This window comes from Mus caroli, chromosome 2, assembly GCF_900094665.2.
Source record: "Mus caroli chromosome 2, CAROLI_EIJ_v1.1, whole genome shotgun sequence".
Lineage (NCBI taxonomy): Eukaryota > Metazoa > Chordata > Mammalia > Rodentia > Muridae > Mus > Mus caroli.
In genome coordinates, this window is record NC_034571.1 from 152,906,073 (window position 1) to 152,925,337 (window position 19,265).

Here is a 19,265-nt window from a genome sequence, read left to right on the forward strand (position 1 = left end):
TATAGCTGAATCACTGCACAATCTGGTAGTTGCCCTGAATTTATTTCTGAAACAGAGCTGATGAACGCAAAGTAGAGGCACTACACTTTTTTTTTCATTATTCATTATGTTTGCTTTTATTACACTTAAATTTAGTGTGTGTGTGTGTGCTCACATGCCGGAATGCAAACGGCGTGCATGTGGAGGTCAAAGGACAAATCGAGGGAGTTGGTTCTCCTCTTCAAACCATGTGGGTCCTGGGTATCAAACTTAGGTTGTCAGGCCCAGTGGCAAGCACCCTTACTTGTTCATCCATTGTCCATTTCCTATGCTTAAGATGTTTTTGCCACAATCTTTGTAAAGTCACATATTATTTAGTTTAACTGCACTTGGAAAAACAGAATCTACAAGTCCACTGAAGTGGTCACAATAACTTCTGACGTGTGCATCAAATGGAGGCAAAAAGCCTAGTGAGGGCGCCTACCCCTCTGTGACACGAGAGAGCTTTTCTAGTTTTTATTTTTATTTTTTTGTTAATTCATTTACTGTAACTGACATGTAACATCAAGCAAACTGAAGGGAAAATGTCAGATATTTAAGTCTGATCACAGCAGTTTTTGTTTGTGTTTGGAGGCTACTACCAGGAAATATCACTTCATTTCAATCAAAGGAGAGAGCTACTCTCTAATTAGTGGGAAGGGTCAACACCTACTTTTCATTTAGTTTCTTCTTCTAGCCAAATCCCTAAGAGCTGATACTACCAAATGCAGCACACCAGATAATCTATAACTAAGCTAGACTTTGTTATGAAATTCTGGGAGTCAGGGCAGCTAAATAGTTATCATCCTAAGGTTACCTGCAAGTCATTTTGTGGGTTCCAGTCAGAATCAAATATGATGCAGGTATCAGCAGCTGTGAGATTGATTCCCAGGCCTCCTGCTCTGGTGCACAGAAGAAAGACAAAGCGGTCTGAGTCTGGCTTACAGAACCGGTCGATGGCTGCCTGGCGCAGGTTTCCCCGTACTCGCCCATCAATTCGCTCATAGGTGTATCTGAGGGGACCCAAATGAATGAAAGCCCAGGTGTTAATCATAGTTCAAAGAACAAACAATTAGGAAGCTACTGCCCAATGGCCTCAAATATATCACTTCTAAATATGGATCAGATGACAACAGTCTCTAAGGAGTCCCACCCCCTACAGGAGAAGCAGAGCAGATTAAAATTGCACTGAAAAATGTCTTCCTTGTTTAAAAAAAAAACAGTTATAAATCAAGGATGCCTACAAGACTTAAAATCAGAAATTGATCCCCAATAAGTTGTCCAACAACTTATTCTCACCAATTTCCCACTTTATACTTGCAAAGAATGCTGTTGTACAATTTTCCTGGTAGAGAAACAAATATAAGCCTTAACCATTGACTTCAGCAGTGCTCATCGCTCAGGGCACTTGGAAGTGTTAAGGAGCTTGAATTGCCAGGCCTGGGCTGCAAACTGGTAACTTGCACCCTGTCGGTTTCTCAAAAATGTTTAAGGTGCAGAGCAAAACCTCCATGTGTACAGTTACAGCACAGAAAAGGGTTTCTAAGATATGCTGAGACCATGAAGAGGAGAATGGAGTGAGGTAGAGGGCACCGGCTTCAAGAGTACAGAAATATTTGGCTAGCATGGTGGGGTAAAGAAAGGAGTATAAAGAACAGGCAATGGAGATGCTTGGGGTCAACTGTTATTGTCCATTCAGAAAACAAAACACAACACAGAAGAACATTCATGTGGATGCTATGAAATTAACAGAGCAGTAACAGACAGCAACAATCTTATTTTTCCTGTGTCTTTTTATATCCTTTCTGTTTACCCTACTGACAACAAGTGAATTTATAGGGATAAATTACTCTGGACACTAAAGTTGACCAAAAACTCAAAGGTGAAGGACAGGTACTAGGAACATTCTGAGGAAAAGACTGAGCCTGGGAGCTCAATGTTTTGAGCACTGGCTGCTTGTGCAGAGGACCTGGTTTGATTCACAGTAACTATGTGGTGGTTCACAATCATATGCAACTCCAGTTCCAGGGTATCTGACATAGTCTTCTGATCTCCTTGGGTACCAGGTATGCACATAGTAAACAGACATGCTTATGGGTAAAACAGTCATACACATAAGATAAGTGTACTGGCTGGTTTTGTGTCAACTTGACACAAGCTCGAGTTATCATAGAGAAAGGAGCTTCAGTTGGGGAAATGCCTCCATGAGATCCAGCTGTAAGGCATTTTCTCAATTAGTGATCAAGGGGTTAGGGCCCATTGTGGGTGGGGCCATCCCTGGGCTGGTAGTCTTGGGTTTTAAAAGAACGAAAGCTGAGCAAGCCAGGGGAAGTAAGCCAGTAAGAAACATCCCTCATGCCCTCTGCATCAGCTCCTGCTTCCTGACCTGCTTGATGCTTGAATTCCAGTCCTGACTTCCTTTGGTGATGAACAGCAATGTGGAAGTGTAAGCTGAATAAACCCTATTTGAACCAATTTGAAGCCAGATCCACCAGACAATGATGGTTCTCAGAGTAACCCACATTCCAATGCTGAACAGAGAAGTTTGCTTAAGAACTAAAAATAGCACTTACAGACAAGTTAGGGACACTAGTACAGTTTGGAAATTTAAAATTCTGACTGAAGGCAGACTCAGTATACCTAAATATCAAAATGATGCTACCTAAATATCAAAATGGTGCTGATCAAGCAATGCGGCACTCTGTACTGGGCTAAGTGTGATGGGGTAGAAGGAGCCCAGAACTTGGTGAGAAGACAGGCCTAGGATTCTATTAAACAATAGCCTCCTTCCCTTCTATGTCAACAAGCAATGCTATAGGAACAGAGGACGAGGGTCTTATGACAAGACACCCTTGAGCATCAAGGAGAACCTAGAGGCCTGTGGGTCCTAAGTTGGAACTGGCACAGCATTTGGGAAGGAAGAAATCAACAAATAGGGATGATGTAGCTTGACGTCACGAGGAGAGGGGGTGGTGTGTGTGTATGTGTTCTTCATAAAGTAGAAAGCATCCTAGCAGCTGTAACATAACATCTTTCAGATGATACGTGTGCTGAATGGCTGAGACAAGGATTCCCACTTGCACTTGTTTAGTTTTGAGGGAGTGCTCTTAAAGAAAAAACTAAAAATGAATGGAATCACTCCACTCTATCCCACTTCTGTGTGAGAGTCTGGCATAAGATTAAATGAGGACAAAACGCTAACTGACAGCTGGCACAGTAAAGGTGCTCAAGAACAAAGAGAACCTTGAGAGCCAGTAAGGTTGAATGAAGAAATCAGATACCATCAACTTCTCCACACCAAACTTCAGCAATTAACCCTATGTAACAACTGTACTGTGAATGAGAATCCTAGGAACTAATGTGGCTCATCAAGCTGTAATTCTGAGAAACTGTCATATGTCAACAAGAAGCAGGTGGCACTCTGGAGAAACCTCTGAGAGACAGGCTAGGTGTGGGGACAACATGTTTTTGGCACAAGACTTGTTGACCTCAGAAGGCCTGAAGGGAAATGAACAATATTCTTGTCTGCCAGCAATAAGCAATTCACTATGTAGCTATAACCCAGGTCTCAACAACAGGTAGGTAGGTGGTCCTCCTTAGTAAGTGTACATAAACGGCCTAGGAAGATACAGAGAGTAGCATGTTTCTCAATTTTTCAAAGACATCAATCTCTGTCTATTTAATGTATACAAGTCCAATTAAATCCTATTGTGAATATTATCGCTTTTCCCTCTTTATAAATTACATATGTGTATACAAATACATTGCAGTTAAGGTCTAGAATGGTTACAAGTAAGTTTAAAGAATAATTTTAAAGTTCATCTAGAAAAATGTAAGCATAATAACAGAATTTTAAAAGATATTTTTATTTATGTGTTATGTGTATCTATGTGCATGCCACATGTGTACAGGTGCCTGTGAAGGCCAGAGAGGGTGTTGAGTGCCCAAGAGCTAGAATTTCAGGCAACCATGAGTTGCTCCGTGCAGGTGCTGGAAACTAAATTTGGGTCCTCTGTAAGAACAGCAAGTGCTCTTAACCACTGAACCATCTCTACTGGCCCAAGAATAAACACATTTAAAGGAAGAATGAAAAGAATGGACATACACCTAGCATTTATAACACTTCAGTAAATGTTATAAGTAGTACTTGATAATAAATGCTGGGGAAAATATCCTATTTTATTAAATAGAAAACTAGACAATTAGACCTATTTGGAAAGAAAGTAAAATTCTGTAGATTTTATTGTTCAAAATAAAAGGCTAAGAAGAGACAGCCTTTAGGCATGAACAAGGACTTATCCGTTGTCATGCTACATACTTCGTATTTTCAAAGAGAATCATAATTCTTAACTGGAACACAAATTAAAATAAACAATAAAGGAAAAACAACCTAAAAGAGAGCTTAGTAAAGACTTATACTTCCCAAGTCTGTTCATATCACTGTAACTCACTATCAAAACAAAACACTACCTTCAATAGTCATATATATTTTGAAGAGTAAGATATTTACAAAGAGCAAGTGCTTTGGCAGTAAGTTTGTAATCTATAGTAAACTGACAAGCTACCCAACTGCTTTGTTGGCTCTGTTTTAGACTCATCAGCTTCCCCTCTAGGTTTCTACTATGGTGCTCAGAGAACTTTCCTTATTACCTAATCTGACTCTGAAGAATTACCTATGCATATTAAAGCCAGCACTTCCCTCAGTTAAGCCTGTCATTTGTTTTATTCTTTCTAGTAAGAGATTTAATTTATACAAACACAATTTTCAAGGACATCTGAGACCTACTCCAGTTTTACTACTTGAGAAGAAAGATGTGTAGTGCTAACACTACTAACTATAATGATCTTGTGAACTTTTATCCTTGCAAGTGCATTCTTACAAGTTTATCATCATCTTCAGGTCACTGGTGTATTACAGTGACAGAGAATCTAAAATAGTCCAGGGAGGAGTCCAGGGCAGCTCCTTCCTGAATCTCAGTAAGCTCCATGATACCAGACTTCTCACTGTACAGTCATCAACGTCAGGTCCAGTGAATTACAGGGCCGGAAGTAGACAGCTGGGTGCCACCATTAGTGTCACAAAGCCTCAGAGATCCACTGAGTGGACAAACAATTCTTTTTGAGTTGCTGGCTTAAGTACTTCAGAAACTTAAGGAGGCGGCATCTTCCAGGATATACTTCTATCACGCCACACAACAAAAATGTCACTCCGTCATTTCCTTAGCCTTTCCTAATGCTGCTGCAATTCTATTTCTTCCAACTGAAGTTAAATATAAACAAGTGTGGGATTTTTCTGAAGCAAAACAGTAACTCCACATTATAAAAGCTATGAATTTATTCCAGACAGTTAAACTTGAGACGACCTGGTCCTACGATTAACAATGGACTTTAGTCAGTGCTTAAAAAGATATTCTTTTACTCTAATGGTGAATGTTCTGTTGTTAAGACCTATGCGAATGGATGTTAAAGACATACACTGCCTGTAGTGGTGGGTGAGTGTGCCGATGAAGGAGCCTCACCTCCTCTGGATGAGATAATCTTCCAGGATGTCGAGACAGCGCACCATCTGAGAGAAGATGAGCACTTTGTGGCCCCCTGCAATGAGCTTGGGGAGAAGCTTGTCGATCAGCACCAGCTTCCCCGCTGCCTGGATCATGGCCTGCAGCTGGAAGTCAGAGGCTTCAGAGCTGTGGGCTTTTCTGAAATCTTCCAGAATCTTTTCCTCTGCCCCTGAAAAAGAATGGACAAAAAGCATTCTTGAATAAGATGTGACTAAAAACGTTCTTGGCTTTGTTGATTCTGGGCAAACAATGAATCCTGATTCTGCTGGATCAGCAGTCAGACTCCACGTGTGGTTTGCTGTGCACCCCTAGGAGTCAGTTTGCTGTAGCAGGAGGGCCACCTTGCTGTCCTAGAATTCCGTCTAAGAAACTCAAAGTCAGAGATGTCAAGTTCTAACCCAACTTACTCAGATAAAGAAAATTATCCAGAGAGTTCACACAAAGACTTTCACACGGCAGCGTATGCTAGCACAGGGGAGAGCGGAGAGGAGGATACACACTTGGGCTTCCTAGCCAGCCAGTCTAGCGAAACTGATAAACAACTGATTCAGTAAAAGACTATGTCTCAAAAACAAGGTACAGAGTGACTGAGGAAGATACTAGACGTGGATCTCTGGTACCCACCACCAACACCATTGTATTTTCCAATTAGTCAGGATATACTTCTGATAATGACTTCTGTTGATTAATATGACTGAACTTTTATGCACTTTTAATCTCATTGCTACATCATCATTCATTCAACTAAGTAACACACTTCTCTATTCTACAGCAAAGTTTGGGTTACAGGACAGGTCATAAGGGCAGAAAACTGGTAGGTAACACCCCTCTCTGCCAGGCATGTTTATAGAAGCCCTGCAGAAACAAAGAATCAGTAGATATTATTATACTATTCAGGCAGGTCCATCAACCTCTCTGAAGCTCTGTTCTATACTGTGTAAAAAGATAAAATATGTTCTAGTTTAGTATACAAAGAGAACTTAGCAAACAGGCCTTTCTTATTACTGGCTTTCAGCAGAGACCCATGCCTGTCCTGAGTTACTGCTCCCAATTGCTGGACTCACCATTGATCAGGTAGGGGTGGTTACAGCATTTTCTGAGCTCCATCATAGTATTGATAAGATTGGGCATGTTGTGTTGATTTGCACCTTTGGTCAGAAAGGAAAAGTTTTTCTCTAGGATAGCACGATAGTACTTTTTCTGGATATTGGTCAGTTCTACTTCAATGATGGTCTCTTGCTTAGGAGCAAGGTTCTTTTCCACATCATCTTTCAGGCGCCGAAGCATCATTGGTTTCAGGATAGACTGCAATTTCTTTACCTGTTCAGGAAAAGGAAAGCCATTTATTTGCTCAAGTGTGGACTAAATGATCACTATTGTATGTCAACACTCACTATAATCGCTTCAATATCATCATAGTATTGTGATCATAAAAATGACATAAAATGTCAGACTGATCCCTGAAAATGGGGACCTTACAATAATATCTGGAGGAAAAAGGGATATGGTTTCAGTCCACAAATTATCAGGAACCTATGTGGCAACCTCTTACGCGAGATAAAAAGGGGGAAGGAAGTCAGTACCTATTCTCTAGGATGGGGAAAACAAACCTTTCTTGTTCTTTTCGTAACACACACGCACACACACACATGCACAGAAGTTATATGGAGAATATTTTGTGTTGTTAGAAGGTACAAATGATACATTAAGAAGGAAGACTAAGACGCTGAAAAGGACAGAGTTAAGAACTTAGAGGCGGTTTGAAATGGAGGTACCATATGCCTTTTAAGTAACAGCAGCAGTGTTTTTGTTTAGAAGTAGGAGTGGATAAAGAATGTTGTATAGCAATATCATGGGAGCTGTCATTATGTGGGCCATTCAAAGCCTGGTAGTATTCTCTGCTATAATCTGGCTCTGAGTCTAAGAACCCACATCTGCACAAAGATCTCCATTCACTAGACTGCAGCAAGGGAACTCTCTCCCTCTTCCAGAAGACAATGACAGGATAGGTGGTTCAGAGTCAAAGCACCTGAGTTAATCTACATACAGCTCAAGTGTAGTACCAGCAAGATCAACCCTGATGAGAAAATAAAATAAAAACAGGAGAATACAAAAGAAATTAAGTTCTAAAGTCAGAAAGGGCTTGCTGTTCAACATTTCTATAAGGGGCAGGACCTGCTGTAGCACTGCTTCCTGAAGAAACACAGCACCACTTGCAGGGAGGTTAAAGAGATACTTAGTGAAACAGGTTTTAGACAATGATGAGCATGCTTTTATATTGTAAACAGACACTTCTGAGCTTATATGTATTGTGTTTTAAAATAAACATTTCTTCTTCAAACAGTAAGTAGAATGATGATTATCAGAGAGTGGGTCTGGGGAGATGTTGGTCATTTTAATTAGACAGAACGAAGTCAAGAAAGCTACTGCATAACATGGAAACTATAGTAACACGTATTCTTGAGGACTGCTCTGAGAGTGATTTTGAGTATTCTCACCACAAAAAGTACGATGGTAGTGTACTGCATAGGTTAAGTAGCCTGATTCAGCTACTCTACTATGTATATATATATATATATTTCAAAGGATATTGTACACACACACAAAAATGCAATTTTTGTGTCAATTAAAATAAACCAGATAGCTAATGAACTAATCCCAATTTTAAACCTAACTTTCTTTAGACCTTGATTATCTGAAGGCATTTAGGAATGTAGTTCCCCCAATGGGTGGAGAATTACTATGTAAGAGCCTAAAGAGGAAAACAGAGCTAGCTAATTGTTAAAGGTACGGACAAATGTCAATCTGCCACATGCCGGGTTCAGCTTTTGCCCTTCACTTGGTTCATACCTGAATCACTTAGAGTATACTACATGCCAGACACTGTGCTGGTCAATACAACAAACACAACTTTGGAGAAGATGTGGGCCTTGTCCTCAAGGAGATCATTGTCTAGGAAGAAGAAAAAATGCATACCACAAATTCAGTGCAATGGGAGAAGAGGATGTATTTCCAATGGTCCAAAAGTGGAGAGGGCTGGTGCTGGCTTTTGAAGGATCAACAGATATTGAAATGCAGAGGGGGAAAATTACATGTGCTTTTTAAATTTTTAATTTATTTTTTTACTGTTTTCAAAGTCTGACTTGCAGGACAAGTAAAAGCATCAGACTGGAACCAGAGCACACTCTTGACATCAGTTGGTCGTAGTCTCAAACCTTTGTGGTCTCCAAATTTTTTACACTACCACACTTTTGCAATGTTGCTAATCAATTTATAGAACTATGCCTTTCTTAAAATAAAAATGTGTAAGACTTCTGTTACCCTCTTGTTTTTCAACCCCCATTTCTCTTCCCACAACACATTCTAGCTCTTCTGGCTTTTCTTGTAGTACAGTCATCCTGTTCAGCCCGACCGGGTCACCTGTCACCACTGTGTGAGCTCCTGGCACTCAGTATTCTGAGCCCCCCTCTCGTGGACAGGAGTCAGTTTTCCTTTTTCATCATTGGAAACTTACCTATTGTAAAAGATTCTTACACTTGTACTGTCTCCCTTAGTCTAGATTCTTAAACAGGTCTGATCTTTGCTTTTACATTCACAACTCTGTTATTTTGTTCGTCTTATAGCATTTAAACTTGTTTGACACATTTTTATAATTCATAGTAAATATTTCTATCAACAATAGATGAATATTAATATTGTTTTAAATTGGGTCCAATAAACTAGACTTTTAACAGATCTTCAAAAGCAGGGAAAGTCCAGGCAATTGGGACAAAATTAGACTCAGTTACTCCACATGTATGGCTGGCTTCTTTTACTCACATTTGTGTAACGCATAAGAAGAGAGGCCCTGGAAACATGCTGCAGATTATGGAGCAGAAAAGACAAAGGAACAGGGAAGCAAAAGACAACAGCTTGCTACTGAGGCCAGAGCTACAAATCACATCAGTGAGAGTACAGGGCCTTCAGTGAAGCAGGAAATAATAATTCTTATTAACAACAAGAATTGCTAATAATTAGGTGCCTTTGTCAACATAAACAAATGAATACACAAAACAAAGGAGGCAATGCTCATTTTACAAGAGTAGGACTCTTAAAACATTCTGTCCTCATAGAGACTTGCACTTTTCTTAATCACTATATTGTCTCAATCCTTTAGGCTCCGAATTACCTGTTCTTCTGTTTTGAGATCGCCAAACTCCTCTAAGAAAGCAGTTTCTGAAGGGAACTGTGAGGGCTCTAGAAAGTTAAGCAAACTGAAGAGCTCTTCCACAGAGTTCTGCAAGGGTGTTCCTGTGAGCAGCACTTTGTGTTCCTATAAAAATGAGAGCAGATTGTGAACCATGTTGGAGCCACAAAAATAGTACATGTTTGTGGTGAAAAAATTAGCCAGGGTAATTTGTGTTTAGTTTCTGGCAAATCTTTAATGAAAAGACAGAGTACCAATATTGTATATGTGTAGAGTCATGAATAGGCCAATTTCCTTTTCACATCATTTCAGCAGCAATTTCATGAAAACTAGATCAACCATTCATTCACTCAAAATCACTAAGTGCCTATCCACTGTTACAAGGCAGTAATGTTAAAAGACTCAGGTTGGAGAGATGGCTCAGAGGTTAATTAAGAGCACTGACCGATCTTCCAGAGGTCCTGAGTTCAATTCCCAGCCACAACATGGTGGCTCACAACCATCTATACTGGGATTTGATGCCCTCTTCTGGTGTGTCTGAAGACAGCTACAGTGTACTTGTATACATAAAATAAATAAATAAATCTTAAAAAAAAAAAAAAAAAAGAAGTCTATCCTCTCTGGCACCAATTCATTCAGGACCAAGAAACAAACTATAAACACCTCGCAGTTCCAGGTTGCAAATTCCATGTTATTTTAGTGCTTTCTAGGCCCCCCCAGGGAATCAATCTATGGCACAAAGGATGTAGACGTGCACAAGGCCTTGGGATACTCCCTCCATTCTGAGTAGAAGGAATTTATGTTTATTTATGTAAAAAGCTAGCTAGCTCTCACCAGGGCCATGAGCTTTAACCCTTCCAGAAGCTTGCAGTTCCTATTCTTCAATCTGTGGGCCTCATCAATTATCACACAGCTCCAGTGAATTTTCTTCAGCTCTGGGCAATCTGCCAGGATCATCTCAAATGTCGTGATGACGACATGGAACTTGAAGACTCCTGAAAGGGGGTTTCCCTGAGGATGACAAGCCAAAAGCAGAGCTTTACACCACAGCTACTGAATTCTGCTAATAGTAGACTTGAGAGAAACAGCATAATTCAATGACAGAAGAGATGCCAATATATCCTGTTTTCTCTCATATAAAAAATGAAAAAAAAAACAAAAACCGTAAGAATGAACCGGCTGTTTAAATGAGAGAAAACTCAGAATATCAAGGAAATGAATTTATGAGTCACTGGCCTCATGAAGTTAAGACAAAATGAGGGCAACAGGGAGCTTTTCATTTCTTAACTATGATCCGAAGGAAAGCAGCTAGGACTCATGAATTATCTCCAGCTGGAGTCTACCTAACCCTAATACTTTCAACACTCAAGAAAACCCTCTGCTACGTAAGTTTACCTTATAACTCAGGTGCTAGCACAAACTCCGGTAGTGCTGTGCATGTGCCTAGTGGACAGGTACACCCCTGTCTTGCTGTCTGTCTAACTGCTGCCATCACATCTCAGAGCTGCCCAATAATGAAGCAATATAAAATTTCTGCCAAGCAATTATCAGCATTGTCTGAAGCCCTGGTTTTCCTCTGCCTGATTATTTAATTTTTACTTTAGTTATGACAATCAGTGCCCAGTAAAAGTACAGACCCATACTTCGTTAACTGATTACTATAACAAAAGCATAACAAAGCTGTATTTTCAACATGAAACCCGTATTTTACCTTTCTCTATCCAATTTCTTCATTTTCTCTACTAATTCCCTGGGCTCAAATTCTAAACACCATGTATTTTTAAAAAGAAATTTTTTTTGTTGTTGTTAGTTTTGAGACAGAGTCTCACTATGTAGCCTTGGCTGGCCTGGAACTTGTTATGTAGATCAGGCAGACTGCAAACTCAAGAGATCTGCTGCATCTGCCTCCCGGGGATTAAAGGAGTGTACCATCATGCCTGACTCACACACTTATTTTTATTTTCTTTAATAAGTATGTAACAGTCGAGACAAAATCTTTTGCACACAAAAGCAACTTCACAGACTAGCCAATAAGCCAAGTTTTCAGTGCTGAAAAAAAGACCTCAGATACACCTCATGGGGATAAGAAAGCATTTCTTTAATCTGTGTTATCATAGTCTTACACAGAAGTCAGCCTCAGCAGATAGAACTCGACAAACAAGCCAACAGCAGCTAGAGATACGGGTTGGAGCCCCTGAAGGCAAGTGGCAGAAAGGCAGGTCTGAGGTTTTGGGTAGAGAGGCTCACCTGCGCGTCTCTGTATACCATTTCATACTGCTGGATCATCTGCCTGCTGATCTGGCTGCCGTGGTACACAATAGCATTCATCTCCGTCCATGTCCGGAATTCTCGCTCCCAGTTAGTGATGGTGGAAAGTGGGGCAATGATGAGAAAGGGGCCGTGGATTCCCCTGACAAAGATTTCTGAAAGGAATGCGATGGACTGGATGGTTTTCCCTAGGCCCATTTCATCAGCCAATATACAGTTTTTTCTGCAGAGGGTAAGAAGTATGGGTAATTCATTACCAACATAGGGAAATTACAGAGGCTAGTTATAACTAAAACTCTGACCTGTGAGGCTAATGAAGGCTTTATAATTTCATAGTGATCAAATTAAGGCTAGTTTTATAATTATTTAGACTCTGCTTATGCCAATTTATGAGAATATTTCTAAAACAACGCTTTTAGAATAGAAACTAAAAATATTATAAAACAATATTAAGGGGAAATGTCAATAACCCAGGCTGGATCATTTAAAATTTAATTTTTAAATTAATTTTTAAGATAGCATACATGCCATTGTGTATGTCGTTATTTTTGGTTCTTCTTATCCCTGTCCCGGCGCTGTTCTCCATTTCCCCACAGAGAGCCTGTTTTTTTTCTGTGTCACACATATTCAACTGTACTCAACTGTACTCATGAGGGAACACCTGTGATTCTTTAAGACAGTTTTTAGAACTGCAAACTTCCTTGACACCAAAGTAAAGATGGAAAGGAGTCCCACTGTGTAGCCTCTGTGTTAACAAATGACAACATTTTAACCTACATAATAAATTCCTTCACATGAAAGACTATAAACATTGCTATCTTCCGGTGATGAGAAGCAGGATGGTGGTCCTGGAAGACAAGTTACTGCATCTGGTCTCACTCCCTCACTGTTCAGACCCAAGACCTGGTTTAGTTGGGTAAGTTATGCTCTGGGTCACACTGTAAGTAGCAGAAGCTACACTAGAACATTAGGCCACTTGAATCCTTTTTAAGTGTGTTTTGCATTACAATGCATTAATTTAAAAATAACTGAATGGGATACAATAGCCAATCATAAGAAAATCTCGAGTTATGTTTTCCAGATTTCATCTGGTTCCTTTAGATTCTAATAAGAACCAGAATAAAATTAAGTAACAGCTGAGTGACAAATAGTGGAGTGAGTCTAGAATCTAGATATGTTCTCTTTCACAGACTTTAAATTGAGGAACAGTGGGCGTAACAACTTAAGTTGTGTGGTAGCACAAAACTGTAATTCTAGCACTTGGGAGGAAGAAGAAGGGGTCAGGAGTTTAAGGTTTTCTTAGTATACAATACCGAATTTGATTGAGACTACCTGACCACATTAGACCCTGTATCAAACCCAGCCAGCCAATGCCCACCCTCAGAGCTTCGTCACTATCCTTTGGGTCAGACCGTGCCCTCTACTCATTTCTCCTTTAGTTGTTTGGGAATGATTCCAGATCCAGTGTTCTAAGCCTCAGGGTACCTCAGGTCAAGGCAACGAAGGCAGCTGTAGTGTGTGAGCTGGCTCAGGACCCTCACCTGTTGTACCAGTTGAAAAGAAGCCAGTTCATCCCCTCGAGTTGGTACTCTCGCAGCCGGTTACTGTTCCTATACTCACGGGATGTCTCCAGTTTCTGCCATGCATCAGAGGCAGGTCGTTCCTAGGGAGGGAACAGAGAGCGCAGTGCACAGAGGTGTTAAACAACACAGAACCATTGGCAAGATAGCAAATCCCAAATGCTGTTCTAAGGACAGATTCAAATTGCTGTTTTCTTTTTTTGGATGTTTTCTTTATTTACATTTCAAATGTTTTCCCCTTTCCAGGTCTCCCCTCTGGAAACCCCCTCTCTCATGCCCCCTCCCCCTGCCTCTAAGAGGGTGCTCCCTTACCCCCCTACCCACTTCCACCTTCCCATCCTGGCATTCCCCTACACTGGGGCACTGAACACCCTTAGGCCCAAGGGCCACTCCTCCCACTGATGTCCAACAAGGCCACATCCTCTGCCACATATGCAACCGAGCCATGGGTTCCTCTATGTGTATTCTTTGGTTGGTGGGCCAGACCCTGGGACCTCCCCGGGGCCTGGCCGGCTGACACTGTTGCTCCCCACATGGGGCTGCAAACCCCCTAGCTCCTTCTGTCCCTTCTCCAACTCCTCCATCAGGGACCCCGAACACAGTACAATGGTTGGCTGCGAGCATCCACCTCTATATTTGTCAGGCTCTGCCAGAGCCTACCAGGAGACAGCCATATCAGGCTCCTGTCAGCAAGCACTCCCAGCATCTGCAATAGCTTCTGGGTTTGGCCACTGTATATGGGATGGATCCCCAGGTGGGACAGTCTCTGGATGGCTTTTCCTTCAGTCTCTGCTCCACACTCTGCCTCCATATTTCCTCCTGTGAATATTTTATTCCCCCTTCTAAGAAGCACTGAAGCATCTATACTTTGGTCTTCCTTCTTCCTGAGCTTTATATGGTCTGTGGATTGTATACCATGTGTGTTCTTTTGTGACTGGGTTACCTCACTCAGGATATTTTCTAATCCCATCCATTTGCCTGCGCATTTCATGAAGTCATTGTTTTTAATAGCTGAGTAGTACTCAATTGTGTAAATGTACCACATTTTCTGAATCCATTCCTCTGTTGAGGTATATCTGGGTTGTTTCCAGCTTCTGGCTGTTATAAATATGACGACTATGAACATAGTGGAACATGTGTCCTTATTACATGTTGGAGCATCTTCTGGGTATATGCCCAAGAATGGTATAGTTGGGTCCTCAGGTAGTACTATGTCCAATTTTCTGAGGAACTGCCAGACTGATTTCTAGAGTGGCTATTGTTACTTTTCTTAATGGTGCTACATTCTCTAACTTTTGCCATATTATGAATATGAACTCAGAAATACGCCTGCCCCTGCCTCCCGAGTGCTGGGATTAAAGGCGTGTGCCACCACGCCCGGCTGCATCTTTACTCTTTTATTTTGCCATTTGAAATACCAGTTTCTAAAATGCAGTCACCTTGTGAATATTAATGAGGCCACATTATTATATATAAAGTTTTTTAAAAGATTTATTATTTTAAAAAGTATGTTTGTAAAATAATAAATCTTTTTAAAAACTTTATAATATATATATAATAATAATGGTGGCCTCATTAATATTCACAAGGTGACTGCATTGCGCACAACTTTAATCCCACCACTCCGGAGGCAGAGGCAGGCGGATTTCGAGTTTGAGGCCAGCCTGGTCTACAAAGTGAGTTCCGGGACAGACAGAGAAACCCTGTCTCAAAAAACAAACAAACAAACAAAAAAAGTGTGTTTGTATGTCTATTTCTGTGTGTGCACATGAGAAAGTACAGTGCCTGGGTGTCCAGAAGTGGGCGGGTGTCAGATGGACTGCAGGTGCAGTGACACGTAATTGCGAACTGGCCGACAAATGAACCTGAGTTCTCTGTAAGAGCAATACATGCTCTTAACCCTCTCTCCAGCCCCTTATATATTAAGTTTCAAGACAACGATGGAGCTGTATCTATACTGTTCATTATTTTTCCATAGGCTGTTCATCTACTGCAATAAAACCTTTCTTTAATCACTGAAGCTATGTGTCTGATGAGAATTATTTCTAAAGTTGTCTTTGCTGAGGTAGTAGAGCTGGCTTAATGAGAGAAGTACATGTCATGTAAACATGAACACATGAATGTGGACAGCTAGTCCCCCACAAAAAGCTACGCCTGGCCACGTACATCTACAATGAAGTGCCAAGTAAGGAGTGGTAGGGCAGAGATGGGCGGATCTTTGGAGATAGGTCAGCCAGTTTAGCCAAGCGGTAAGCTCCCTGTTACAACCCCTTCTCTTCCTGCAACAACTAAATGGGTAAATAAACAAGGAAATAATGTGAAAACCAACACAAGAAGACATTATGTGTGCATATATACACAAGAAATGGCTCTGTGATTGTATCTTACTACTCTAAGTTTAGACTCAGTTTTTTAAAAAATTACTATGGAATTTCAGTTAAGATGGCAGTGCTGATTTACTTGGAAGACTATTTAAATCTTTATATATTGAGCTTTCCTATAGGATTCATATTTCTTATTTACACATAGGCACAACTTTTTAGTTTATAAACTAAGTGTCTGAAGTGACATTTTAAGATCTTCAATCCTTAGCTATCAGTTAGAAATAAGGATACTAGATTTTCATTTTTCTATATAGCAATTTTAGTCTTTACTTTGAATTACTACAATGGGTTTATACCTAACATATACTGTTAATAAAGCTGAGCCATTCGCATGCAGTATCTGAAAAATAACTTCCATTCTGTCACGTATACCTGAAGTTTAACATAAGCTATCCATGACCTTCCAGATGTGACAACTCACCTACAGATCACTTCTGCTGCGTGAGACTGAGCTCTCTCACATGGCAGAGGAGGATGTTAGCAGCAGCACACTTGTAGTCACCATTTCAGCTTAGAATTTTAAATGTGCGTTTCAGTGAGAATAAGCTAGGAAAACGGGAGAAGTGCAACAGAGGCCACTGCAGCTCACTGAGAGGAAGTGATAGGAGACTCCAGAAGGAAAGGAGGGAGACTTACTATGGCAAAGTCTGGACAAAGACACTCATTCCTGTTCTCACTAGCCCACCCTGTCCCTTCATAGCAATCACTTCCAAAACCATCCAGCCTGGATCCCTGAACCCAATGCCACTCAGGCCACTGGGAACTCTACAAGGTAAGGTAATGATGCAAAATTAAATAACTGGCTATTTTTATATAAAAATGGTGATAGAACAAAAATACCAAAAACAGATCACTAAAGTCTACAGTTACATTCTTTTTAACAAGTGATCTTTTCAGGATAGTTCTATCCTAACAAGGCTCTGATTCCAATTCTGCCTCCTTTTAATCGCTGATACAAAAGACCCAGAATCAGAAGAGCCAACAATAAAGCTATCTCAGAATTCTATGCCTTCTCTTTGAGGTTCCAGGGATCCATGAAGGACCATTACCAGTCTCTCACCTTAAGAATATTCTAGTTGAGGGGGTGTGGGTGGGTGTTAAAAACAATGAAAAAAGACCATGGAAGGAGCAAGAGATTCAAAACAGGGAGCTACACCCATCTCCCCTGCATTCCATGTTACTGGTACCAAGGGACTGGTGCACTCCAAGGATTCTAAGCACATGCCCAAGCTTCTTACCAGTTACACATGTTAAAACAGATCAGAACAAGTGCTGTGCAGGATGCAGATGAAGTTTGTCAAGGGGAGGGAACATCAAAGGTAAGACACTTCAGAAGCCACTCAGAAACCCAGTCAAATACACATCATTATTACTAACTTCAAAATTTTATGTTATAAGAGGTATCAGACATGTTGATATATTACCACATGTTTAACTTCAGGGAGAATTTGTAGAGATTCAAATTCTTTCACTTTTGCAGGATCCACATCTTCTTCTAGCTCCCAGGTGCTTTCTTCATATGGCAGGGAGCACCATTTTACCAGGTAATGTGTTACTTCCTGGTGGGAAAATACAAGAAACTTGGTGAAGTAGTCAACCTGCATGAGAACGCATGAATGCCATTAAAACAGACCATTTTTGATGAGACATAATGTGAGGAAAGAAGTGACATACTTTACGAAAGGAAAAAGGCAACACACCTACCTCCCCTGTTTCTGCATCCTTGGTGTGGGCCACTTCTAAGATACGATCAATTTCTATATAATCTGGATTGAACAAGTCTTCATCAGGCTGAGGTAAACAGAGTAGAGTTAAGATGTGCAGTTTTCTTCCCTCAACTCTAGCAACCAGTGTGTCACTTTTAAGTGGCCCCTACTATGGACTCTTTCCAGAAAACAGACCGAAGAGCTGTGCTTGAGAATAAGTCATCTCACAGACATTTCTGAAAGACTGACCTCAAATTCTGCTCTTCATGACTAAATTTAAAGGATCCAAACCATTATATAGTCTGAACCGTGGCCAAGTAACACCGTCTATAACAATATGAAAAGGCCGGGTTAAGGGATCCCTCTGTCTTAGAGCTCACTGTTGCCTTGGTGACTTGGAATGATAATTTCCTTTTTGTAACACTGATAAGGTTCTATTTCCTGATTTATGTGGTAGTTACACATGTTTTATTTTGTAAAAAACCAACTGGGATGTACACTTTGAATTAATTAACATATTTATGCATATTATACTTCCAAAGAAGGATAGATTCGGTCACATTTAAAAGTAGTGAATGTGTATCCCAAGTTCTGCCAAGTGCTTCCCTTTAACCCTTACAGAAGAAAAGGTTTTACTGGTACTTTATGCCTGAATGAGGGGAGAGATGCTGAGCAAAGGCTATGTATGGTATTTATGTGCGTATGTATGTATGATATATGTATGATTTGAAATAATGAGCATGAAGATGATCAACCCAAAATTCAAAATTCATATCACAAGAATATTACTTATCATTTATCCAAGTTGCTAATACAAATGCCCAATAGTTAAAGATCCTTTCCACTATCACTCATCCTTACTTCTATGATATACTCCAACCTTTTAAAAGTCTATTCCTGGAACTAGAGATGGGTCTGTGGCTAAGAGCACTGGCTGGACTGACCCAGGTTCAATTCCTAGCATTCTTTCCTACCAGTTCAAACTCCTGTCATATTATTATAAGACACACTCAACACCAAGGAAAAATCATTCCTATGGGACTGCATCAGAAAGACAGAGTACTGTACCACTAAGTTTAAATTTGGTCTGTCTGCCTGTCTATCTATCTATCTACCTACCTACCTACCTATCTACCTACACTGAAAAGTCTGAAGCAAGGAACTGGTGTAATGAGCACTGACCCATGCCTAGCTCCAGTAATAAGAAAGACACAGGCTCTGTCTGCCTCAAAGTGCTTAAAATGGAAGAACCAGACATGTAAACAAGTTAGTTCATTGCAATACTTGCTAAAACAGAGATGTGCAATACATGTTCTGAGAAACAGAATATAATATCCAACGGTTCACAACAGTCCTCATTAAGTCATCACCTTCCTTCCCCCAACACTCTATTTCAGAGGAACATGTTATTAAAAAACAGTTCTCATAAGCTTATCCACCACAGAGTCTGGCCAAACTGTAATTTTACTGGAAAGTGTGTGTGTAACTGAACCCAGGGCCTCAGACACCCGAGACAAGTGCCACAGCAGTGGGCTACATCTTTAGCACTAACTGTGAGGTTA

At 40.5% G+C, this 19,265-nt stretch overlaps 1 protein-coding gene across 6 annotated transcripts in view; it reads right to left on the minus strand.

The window, feature by feature from the left end:
• Chd6 (chromodomain helicase DNA binding protein 6) overlaps positions 1-19,265 on the minus strand; it is a 158,719-nt gene that overhangs the window by 57,908 nt on the left and 81,546 nt on the right. For all 6 annotated transcript variants that reach the window (XM_029474373.1, XM_029474377.1, XM_029474375.1 and 3 more), the window contains 9 exons: positions 17,702-17,788; positions 17,422-17,556; positions 13,575-13,696; positions 12,013-12,256; positions 10,600-10,776; positions 9,748-9,891; positions 6,644-6,899; positions 5,538-5,748; positions 836-1,031 (listed from right to left, as the gene is read on the minus strand). In XM_029474373.1, the coding sequence (XP_029330233.1) occupies positions 836-1,031; positions 5,538-5,748; positions 6,644-6,899; positions 9,748-9,891; positions 10,600-10,776; positions 12,013-12,256; positions 13,575-13,696; positions 17,422-17,556; positions 17,702-17,788 (1,572 nt within the window). The remainder of the gene's footprint in view (positions 1-835; positions 1,032-5,537; positions 5,749-6,643; positions 6,900-9,747; positions 9,892-10,599; positions 10,777-12,012; positions 12,257-13,574; positions 13,697-17,421; positions 17,557-17,701; positions 17,789-19,265) is intronic.